At 31.6% G+C, this 11375-nt stretch overlaps 1 protein-coding gene across 1 annotated transcript; it reads left to right on the top strand.

The window, feature by feature from the left end:
- Positions 1-2620: 2620 nt before the first annotated feature.
- LOC104883678 (protein NDL1) lies at positions 2621-7445 on the top strand. Its single transcript, XM_010668227.4, has 11 exons — positions 2621-2979; positions 4292-4391; positions 4943-5040; positions 5181-5269; positions 5400-5460; positions 5545-5631; positions 5704-5781; positions 5870-5926; positions 6012-6067; positions 6185-6320; positions 6946-7445. The coding sequence occupies exons 1-11, from the start codon at positions 2914-2916 to the stop codon at positions 7156-7158; spliced, it is 1041 nt and encodes a 346-aa protein (XP_010666529.1). The 5' UTR covers positions 2621-2913; the 3' UTR covers positions 7159-7445.
- Positions 7446-11375: the final 3930 nt, after the last annotated feature.

Below are 11375 nucleotides of genomic sequence, written 5' to 3' on the forward strand. Positions count from 1 at the left end.
GAAAATATTAGTTAAAATAATTATTAATCCGAAAACCATGATAAAATAATACTCCTATCATTTAATAAACATAATTACCAATTAAACAAATATTAAGGTTCTGTTCAATTCAACTTATTGTAACTTATATAAAATTTTATAAGATCGGATAAGATAAGATCAAATAAGATTTTATAAAATCTTATAAGATAAGATAAGATAAGATAAGAAAAAATGAGTTGAATCAAACAGACCTTAAAACTATCAACCGGAAAACCATAACTATTATCCAAAAATATAATAATTAGTTACCCATATACCATTATTACTATGTACAATTAGATTAATTATCAGACTCATAGGGTATTTCCTAAGTATCTATACTACTCCCTCTGTCCCAATTTAGTTGCTACATTTGCTTTATCACAGTTTACGAGATGCAACTTCAAACATCAATATCTTGAATTACATATATGAAAAAATTATAAAAATAATATATTTGGAAAATAAATACAAATTGAGACGAATCAAATAAAATCCAACATGACTATATATATATTTTTTTTTTATGTATAAGGAGTAAAAGATAGTCAAAGTTATGACGTGAATAGTGTCTACGGTCAAAATGTAGCAACTAAATTGGGACGGAGTGAGTAATATATTAAAAGGCGTGCCTAAGCCAGAAACGATGCCACATGGCACTCTCCCTAAGGGAGTTTTATTCCATGCAATCCACAACAATAAAAAAATTTAGAAATTGCATAGTGTAAGGTTTGATCCTGAAACCTCAAGAACATACACTAAAGTCTTAACCACTAAACCAAATAATAATTAGTGTTATCATCTTAAATTATAATATTAATAAATAAAAAATTTCCTTACCCGGGACGTAGCCCGGACCTAATAACTAGTTTATGTTAAAAAAGTGTGATCATGACGTCATGTATAAAACAACTAAATCAGAAACTATGTAATTAATAAACAAATTCACGAAGTACCAAACACGTAAATATAATAATTACTACTATTAATATTTTATTAATAGTATCATTTAATGTCTATTAATTTTGACCTCACCCTATTGACTATATTTTGTGTATTACATAGGCTTCAAAACTAATAATCTACAAGATTTCTATTACTACATCTATACAAATATATTAAAAGGCGTGCGAAAACAAGAAATTGTGCCACGTGGCGCTCTCCCTAGGAAGTTTTAGTTTATGTAATCCATGTACAATAAAAAAAATAAGAAATTGCATAGTATAGGGTTTGATCCCGAGACCTCAAGTACATATACTAAAGTTTTAACCACTATGCTAAGATATATTTAGTATTCTTATCATAAAGTATTATATTAATAAATGAAATTTTTTCTTACCCGGGATATAGCCCGGGCCTAGTAACTAGTTTTTTATATATAAGAAGAGTTCTAGTATTTATACATCTAACGTATCATGATTTTCTTTTCTTAAAGAGGAAAAAATGAGAATAAGGGCTTGTTCTCCCCAACTTATTTTCAGTTCATTTCAGTTGAAATCAGTTCAGTTCAGTTCAGTCATTTAATTCTCTGATAATAAATATTATTATTATTATTAATATTATTACTATTATAAATATTACTATCATGGTTAAAATTATTATTATTATATTATTATTGTTATTATTACTCCTATATATTACTATTGTTATTAAAAATAACGTGTGTCTATTTAAATATTTTGGTGAAAGAAAAAAATAACCTAATACTTATTGGATCAGGATTATTTTTCCGAGTCCAAAATCTAAACTAAAATAAAGCATAAAGACACATAATTATAGGAAAATCAAAATCTAGCGCAATCAAAACAACCGATCAACGACAAAGAAAAGATTTTTTAAAAAAGGAAAGATTTTGAACTCTTTTGAAAATTACAGTAAAAAAACATGAAAATTAATGTACACATCATATTAAATTTGTAGCATTCTTTTTAAGCGTTGGGTGATAAAGTATATTCTATATTTCGATATTCTAATTTTGTTCGTCAAATTATTAGTTTATCTGTTTATTACGGACTACTCCATCTATCTCACAATAATTTATTATTATTATTTAATTATTTATTAAAATTTTATTTAATAACTTACTATTACTAATAAATCATTATTAATTAAATAATATTATGTTATATTATTATCACTATTATTAGTTATAACGTAATTTAGTTCAATTCAGTTCAGTTTAGTTGAATCAATCAGTTCAGTTGTTTTACGTCGAAGAGAATAGAGTCAATAGACCCTAAGATAGAGAGAAAATATGAGATAAAGTATGAGTGAATAACCTAATCCAAACGTTGTTGGAAAAAACCTCCAAAAAACTACTCTCTGTTAACAGTTCATCCAGCTTAATATTGATTGGATTTTCATACCTTCACCTACAACTTACATACATGGACCATTACATATCATTTTCCATTTCAAACAGAAAATTGGACACTTTGATACCTCCAGCTCAACGGTCAACTACATCATCAGTAGAGCCGACGCAAACGTCGTCGTTTTACTAAAAATTCTTCATTCTTCTTCCTTTACTTTATGTATATTTTAAAAAATTATTAGAATTATTCATATGATAGAATAATTATAATTTACAGAGAAATTACAAAAAGGCGTCGGTGGGAGATTATACCGCAGGGATCTTCGGAGTTCTAGAGAGAGAAAGAGAGTGTTAGAGAGAGAAATTTTCTAGAGAGAGAAAGCTTTGTATATAAGCGATCAAAAGCTTGAGGTCTGAATTTCTGGAAGCAAACCCATAAAGAGGAGAGAGAAACTGCGAAGTTTGGAGGTCCAGAGGAGAGAGAAAGAGGAGGGGACACCCAAAAAGAAACCGGCTTTAGAACAACAGAAGATTACCCAGAAATAAATAAGCCGTTGTCCCCTTCAAATTATTCAATAATGGCGGATTTTTCCAGCACTGATTCAGTTTCTCTTGATATGGAAACTATTTATCTTGGTGGAAAGGTTCGATTTCTTGTTTTTCATTTCTGGGTTTTTCAGGAAATGTAGAATTTGTTGTTAATTTTTTTTTTTTTTTTTTGTGGAATTTTGGTTTTCTATTTCTTGCATTTGTGGGATTTTATTTTCTGAGTTTGAAGATTTTAGCAACTGGGTATTATAGATCTTGGTTTTTCGTTTTCTGGGTATTTCTTCAAAATGCATTGGATTGTTTGCTTGTAATTGTTTGGCAATTTGCAATTCAGAAAATTGGAAATTGGGATATTTGAAATTCTTAATTTATTCGTTTTTATTGACTCAATATGTGCTGTTTAACTAGTATTTTTGCTTGAATTTTGCTAATTTTAGATGACTAAGTCTAAAACTTATATAATATGAATTTTTTGACTGTTCTAGTATATTGGATATTATTACTATGCTATCTCTGTTGTATGACCTCTTTTTTACCTGAAATGTGGACTTTTCTCTATGGTGTATTATGGTGGCAACTACTGTTATTCTAAGTTGAAGTGATCATTTTGGATTGAATTTAGTTAATTTTTTTTGTTTTATTTTTGCAATTATCTGTCTTTTTATATGTGAAATTGGGATTTTCTGGGTTTCTCCACATTTTTTATTGTAGTTATTTATTCTTATGTATAAATATTACTCACTTCTTATCATATGCTTTTGACTTCCAAAATTCATATCATTGCAGTGAATGTTTCCCCTCCTGAAACTTCTTGTCAGCTTTTTGAAGAACCCTTAATCATCAATTTCATTCTCAACTTTTACTTTTTTATTTATTTAACAAAGTAGCTAAACTATTTTATCTTAAGTGCTCAAATAATACAAATGGGTAAAGAGTTGAAGACTTGAAGTAAAGAATATTGTGTTTGAGTTTGATTCTTAGCCTCTTAAGGAAGTGATTGAAATAGTAGGGTGGTATTATTCTGTAGTATTAGACTAAAGTACCAGAACTTGTATAGATCTAATTTTGTTTCTGGAAAGAAGTCAGAGAATTAGTTGCACATGTCAAGCTACTTTAAGGTGAAATCCTATCTGGATTCCTCCTTTTGTTTTATATCACATAAGAAGAAGTTATGTATATTGCTTTAATCTATTCATTTAAAGCAAGTAATAACATGACAAATTATCTCTTTTAACTTTATCTAGAAATCTCTATTTTTGTTTTTGGGAAGTCCATAGATTATGCTTATTGTGAATATCCAGCAAGTTAGTCTCATTTATAAGCCGATATTCCGTGCCTTATTTTCATTTTCTTTTTGTGTATCTATTGCTTCCTTTTGATGATGCATTCTGTTTAATTTGATTGCAGGAATACCATGTAAAAACAGGCTACGGCCCTGTGTCTGTCATTGTTTATGGAGACAGAGATAAGCCAGCATTGGTTACATATCCAGATTTGGCTTTAAATCGTAAGTGTTGTGGCGAAAACTTGTTTCTAATTTGAAGGTTTGCAATGAAAGTAATGTTGCCATTATGTGATTTGCTCATGCTAGAAGCTGGAGTAGTTGGCTGGTATCTTAAAAAGTTCTATATATGATAGTTACTGCTCGTGCTATTGTTATGATACGAGAAGACACTGGTTCCTCTATCTCTTCTCACTACTCCAACCACCACAAGAGTGAGTTTGGAAGGAGCACATGGAGACTCACACAACTGAGTCTCATGTTTCTTAAGTTTCCATTTTTTTTTCTATCCTGACATTTGGAGTGGAAGGCACTCAGAGAGAGGGATGGAGGACAAGCATGGGGGTTCATAAAAGTGGGATAGGTGGATTTGCATTTACTCATTAATGGACAGTCTCGTGATGAAATTGAATATTATGATATAGATACCTTTTTTCTTCCTTTTCTCTTCATGTAGTTTTATTCTCACACTTTCTTTTATTGGTAACTCTCGTTTCTCACTTTTAGTATATCTGACATTCTAGCTAATGTGTTGTGATTGTTTAATTATTGAACAGATATGTCTTGTTTCCAAGGATTATTCTTTTTCCCTGAGGCCGCCTCTTTGTTGCTCCACAACTTTTGCATCTACCATATTAGCCCTCCTGGACACGAGGTCTGTAACTCTTCGTGTATGGTCTCCTTTATATTCTGCTTTTATCCATATTTTTTCTTTGTGTAATTTTTTGTTGCAGTGTTGTAAATGACCTATTATTCACATAATACTTGTTAAACTCTTGTCAAGAGTTGTTGCAGTTAGGAGCTGCTGCGTTATGTCCAGATAATCCTGTGCCCTCAGCAGAAGATTTAGCTGACCAGATCCTCGAGGTTCTCAACTTTTTTGGGTAAGCTAAGTTTCCATGCACGCATGTGTGTGTATGATACTCATGCTCTTCATGCAAAAGTTGCTGTTGCTTGTAACTTTTTCACCTCTTTCTATGTTAGTTAATTCTGACAGCAGTTATACTTGTTTAGGCTTGGTGCAGTGATGTGCATGGGAGTAACAGCAGGAGCTTACATACTTACCCTATTCGCTGTATGTTGTTCGCATATTTGTTACGGTGCCTGAATAATTATCTTAGCTGATTTATATAGTTGATGAAGGTTATTGGTATTACAGCTGAAGTACAAAGAGCGTGTTCTTGGTTTGATACTTGTGTCACCTCTGTGCAAAGGACCTTCATGGACTGAATGGCTGTACAATAAGGTTTGTTGCCTTCTCTATCTTATGCTAGATCTTATATACAAAAAGTTGTGCACTAATTTCATCAATTTACAGGTTTTGTCGAATTTGCTTTATTTCTATGGAATATGTGGCTTGGTGAAGGAGTGTCTGCTGAAACGTTACTTTAGTAAGGTATTGCTTAGATGTTACTTTCCAATCTAGACTTCACAGTTTTAAGTTGCTTTGTGGTAGCTTGTTTTGAACTTTGCATTATATGCAGGAAGTTCGTGGCAGTGCAGAAGTCCCAGAATCAGACATAGTGCAAGCATGCAGAAGGGTTAGCATTCATTCTTTTCCATTGCATCTTTTTTGTGTATTCTCTCGTTAGGCCATGTTTGTTAACCAACTGCTTGTCTCTTCAGTTACTAGATGAGAGGCAGAGCATTAACGTCTTACGGTTTTTAGAGACGATGAATGGGTGAGTTCTGTGGCAAGTTTGCTTGTCAAGCTCCCACCTTTCTATGAATTACTCTTCTTTCTTGTGCTTATTTTTAATCATCTGTCTTTTTCCCATTCGTATTATTCAAACAAGCAGGAGGACCGACTTTAGCGAAGGATTGAAAAAACTGAAATGTCGGACGCTGATATTTGTTGGGGATGAATCTCCTTTTCATGCAGATGCCCTTCACATGATCTCAAAACTGGACAAAAGATGCAGTGCTTTGGTTGAGGTATTTGCATGAAACTAACAAGACTCTAAACATGCTTTCTTTGTGGTTACCTAGTTTACAAGTCTTTCTTATCAAGATTTTTCCAGTTTTGGTTGATTCAATTAATGCATGAACATATTCCCCCAGTTCTGAAACCACTTCAACCAAATTAAGTTAGCGGTTAGCCACCATGATATAGATCTGTTATTGTTTGCCCTAATCCCGTCCATTTGAGATATAGATTGGATAGACTTGGTGTGATGTATCCCTCAATAATTATAGGGTAAATTGGGTCTATGCTGCCTGAGACAGAAGTGAGTTGTTATAAGATATAATTGATTTTCTTGAGTGACTTTTGCTCAAAGAGATGACTTCTGATGAAAAAAGGAAGTTTGGCCTTGCGTAGTTATATGGAAGAAATGGGCTATTTAGAGAAATTGCTCTCTACAGAACGAGAGAGGAGTATGGTGGGGTGCATCTCAAACTAAAATCACAGAATTACCTCTCCATGTTCTATGTAGTACAATTCTGGAATAGCCTAACTCTATATGTAAACAATTCTCTAAAGAATTGCTTGTATCTTTTGAGTCAAATGAAAGTACACAATGGAAGTGTTTGTTGTTAACAAGGGATTGATAAATTGTAGGTACAATCTTGTGGATCAATGGTGACAGAGGAACAGCCGCATGCCATGCTGGTCCCACTGGAATACTTTCTCATGGGATACGGATTGTACAGGCCGTCTCATCTCAACGGAAGCCCGAGAAGTCCTCTCAGTCCATCTTGTATCTCACCCGAGTTGCTTTCCCCTGAAAGCATGGGCTTGAAGCTGAAACCAATAAAGACTCGTATTCTTTGAATGGATGACTTACAAGGTGTATTTTCCCTACATTTTCCACTCTTTCTGTTGTAATTTTTTTATATCTTTTGGGATGACGATGGAGGTTCATAGTTGGAGGGATGTAGATATTTAGGAATGTTTTTGATAGGAAGGGGACATTTATATAGGGGAGGGGGGTTACTATTATTCATTCATTTGTAGTCATTCATAAGCGAGCAGAGATTGGTTATTTGCTTGTAAATCTTTACAACAACATTCTATGATGACGAGCAATTAATAATGGAGCAAATTCATGGGTTTTTTTTTTATCATCTCTATCTAATGGCTATACTCTTGCTAACTCAAGCATTTTTATTCTTTTCGAGTTTTCGCACACCTTAATATAAATCCAGGACTCTACGACGTTATGTTTATTTTCACACTTTTTTTGTTAACCATCTTGATGACAAAAATTGTGATCATTGTCTAGCTGAAGAAGATTGTAACAAAATTTTGTTGTGTAAAATCTCACAATTTTTAATTCCAGTCAACTAATCTTTTTCTACATCTAATTTAGTGATAATTAACGGTCAAGACAGTGTATGATCTAATTCTACACAAAACTTGGAAAAATCCCACTTAACACACAATGGAGCTGAAAAGTTTAGGCCAGTGTGAAATCTTGAAGAAGAAAATTAGGCTGAAATGACTCCACCTAATTGAGTTTTGCCAAATAAGAACAAACATTTCCACCAATTTAGCTAAGTTGCCATGTGTATCTTCTTTTTACGTTTTCAAAAGGATATCATGGAAAGAAACACTTCCAAAAAGAGAAAAAAAGTAACAAAAGTTGAATTGGATGAAGTATATGATTATGCTCTTTGAAATGCAAGCAAAATTTAAGCTGCAAAGATGTTACATTTTTATATATTTTGGGTTACTTGTACTTGAATAAATTCCATCACAATTCACAATTTCACATGGAAGGCAACAAGGACAAAGGAGTGTATGTGCGGTGGCACTATTGTCTTTATTGGCAAAGGCGTGAATGCGTGATTGATGTTCAAGCCAAGGTATGCTTTTGTGGGCGTTGGGGTTTGGCTATATTTTTTGGTGGCCACCAATCATTGTTGTCTTTTGGTGGGTCCATTTTTTCATTTTCATGACTGAGCTGGCACCAATTATGGATTGGTCATCTCTGTGCTGTTGTTCTTTCTCTTTTTTATATTCCTCCTTCCTTTACAAGATAATGAATGAATAAATGCGAAAGAATTTCCTCTCAAAATACTACTTTCCCGTTCAAGAATAGTTAGATCACTTTTTTTTTTATCTGTTTCCATGTAGTTTGAACTCTTCTATCTTTAGCATGTTCACTATTATTATATTTAGGGGGTGTACTTAAACTGAACCGATGAACTGAAATTTGGGAATGTTTTGGATTGAGATTAAACTAGAAAAATTCCGTTATGGTCTAGTTTTGGACCTATTGGACCGGAATCTATAATTTTTAATTTTTTTATTTGACTTGAAGATATTTATAAATTATATACATTAAAATTTAATAATTTTATTAACAATAATACTAAAGGCAATAAATATTAGGCTTTCAACTTTCTACCTTTTCAAACTTTTTTTAATTAAAATAACAGAAATTGAGATCGGGATTTTTTGTGGACCGAGGATCGGATCAAAATCTTCGATCCGGTCCGGCCTAGATTTTGACCTGATTATGGTGTTTGCACAACCCTAATTATACTACCCCCGTCATTCAATATAGTGCTTGTATTCCATTTTGGGTAAACAAAGATACATTTGCCAATGACAATGAGCTAAACCTATTTTTACGTTTTTGAAGTTATTAGAAACTGAGGTCTAAAATCTAAAATGGCGAGAAAATCAATAACTCAAGTTAACGAAAATAGGATGAACAAAGTAAATCAAGGATAAAGGAACTAGGGGAATAGGAAAATTCACAATCAAATAATTCAAACATTCAAAATCAATATCAAGGGGAATCATATGGGCTTTAACATGGGGAATGATCATTCAATAAGAACCCTTATTACTCTCTCGAGCTCATAAGAAATCCCGTTTAGTCACTCATGACATGACTCATGAGAAACTAATCTGGCAAATACATAACAAGATGATTAATCAAGAAACCCTAGATCAAGAAATGCCTATTTTTATGGAAATGTCAATCTAACAATCAAACATAGTATGTCCTTAACTTCATATCCCAATCATCCACTAGGGATTCCTAAATGCTAGCTAGGTGGTGATCAATCACCCAGCAAACCAAAGAAATCATGTTTAATTAACAAGCTAAACCCCTATGTCAAACCCTCTAACCTAGATTAAGGATATAAAAACTAAATGAAAGTTACATCCCTTCCCCTAGCAGACTAAATGAAAGGTACATCACACATCATATTGAGAAAACAAATTAAAGTTTCAAGAAATCTCATCAACATAATAATAGGGGAAAAGAGAAAAGGGGATTTAATAAACTAATAAAGCAAGATTTAATTAAAATAAAACATAAAATAAACAAGATTAGAGATATTAACAACTTACCAACTTTTAATCTTGAATAAAATCTGGAAATAGAGTTCAAAAACTTCAAACTGAACTTTCTTTCTCCTAGGGTTCTAAGAATTTGAATGCTTGATCAAGATAAATCCCCCTTAATAATAATATAATAATAAGCTCAACCTGATACGACAAAGAATTTGCTTTATATAGTGCTAAAGTAAGCTAAGGGTGTGTTCTCTTCACCTTTATAAATTAAGTTTCAGGTCCAATAAGTTCAGTTCAGTTCAAATAAGGGTGCGTTCTGTTCAACTTAAAAAATTAATTATCATAAGAGATAATTAATAATAATTATTTTTTTTAAAGGATGAATTTTATTGATTATTACTTCATAATAAATTTTGAGGGGTAGTATTTACGTTAGGGGTAATATTTATATTACTAATAGTCAATTTTTTTTGTCTAATAAGGTCAAATAAGGTCTAATAAGTTTCAATCAGGTCCAATAAGGTCTAATAAGTTTCAATCAGGGCCAATAAGGTCTAATAAGTTCAATAAGGTCAATAAGTTCCAATAAGGTGCAATAAGTTCCAATCAGGTTCAATCAGGTCCAATAAGTTGAATCAGGTCCAATCAGGTTTAATAAGTTCCAATAAGTTCAGTTCAGGTTCAATAAGTTCAGTTCAGATAAGGTCCAATAACTTCAGGGCCAATAAGTTGAATAGAACACACCCTAAGTTCAGTTCAGTTCAGTTCAGATAAGTTTCAATCAGGTTCAATCAAGGCAATAAGTTCCAATCAGGTGCAATAAGTCCCAATCAAGTCTAATAAGTTCCAATCAAGTGCAATAATAGAGAACTTTGGCATACAATTGAGGGTGTGTTCGCTTCACCTGAATAACCCTGAACTTATCTAAACTGAACTTATTGGACCTGAACTAAAATTATTAGACCTGATTAGGCCAGATTCAACTTATTGGACCTGATTGAACCTTATTGAAACTTATTAGACCTGATTGAAACTTATTGACCTGATTGGACCTTAGCTTATTGAAACTTCTTGGACCTTATTGAACTTGATTTGGAACTTATTTGACCTTATTCGACAAAAAAATTGATGAGTTATAACATAAATATCACCCCTAACGTAAATACTACCCTTCAAAATTTATTATAAAATAATTATTATTAAAATTTACCCTTTTGAAAAAATTATTATTAATTATCTCTTATGATAAACAATTTAACAAAAAAAATATTTATATACTTGTCTATACAGAAAAGATATCTAATAGTCTTATTAATAGTACTATTATGAATAATAAAATAATAGACAATAATACAAGTATAATACTATACATTGTGGTACTTTAATTAAAAATTTAAATAATAACATAATCACCTAATAGTAATATGAATAATTAAATAATAGACAATAATCTAAATATTTAATAAAATAATAGACAATAATACAACTATAATACAATATAATTATTGTGGTGCTTTAATAGTATTATTAATTAGGTCTAATCAAGTCCATAAGTTTCAATAAGGTCCAAATAATTAATGATCAATAAATATTTGTATTATTGTCCATTATTTTATTATTCATATCACTATTAGCTGATCATGTCATTATTAAAATTTTAATTAAAGTACCACGATGATTATGTCGTATTATACTTGCATTATTGTCTTATACTTGTATTATTGTCTATTATTTTA

Source organism: Beta vulgaris, chromosome 8, assembly GCF_026745355.1.
Source record: "Beta vulgaris subsp. vulgaris cultivar EL10 chromosome 8, EL10.2, whole genome shotgun sequence".
In the NCBI taxonomy this organism is placed as follows: domain Eukaryota; kingdom Viridiplantae; phylum Streptophyta; class Magnoliopsida; order Caryophyllales; family Amaranthaceae; genus Beta; species Beta vulgaris.

Bases quoted from the DNA above. Each gene is read 5' to 3' on its own strand.
- LOC104883678 (XM_010668227.4), top strand. From the start codon at position 2,914: ATGGCGGATTTTTCCAGCACTGATTCAGTTTCTCTTGATATGGAAACT. The intron at 2,980-4,291 runs GTTCGATTTCTT...ATTTGATTGCAG, and splicing joins CTATTTATCTTGGTGGAAAG to GAATACCATGTAAAAACAGG. The intron at 4,392-4,942 runs GTAAGTGTTGTG...ATTATTGAACAG, and splicing joins TCCAGATTTGGCTTTAAATC to ATATGTCTTGTTTCCAAGGA.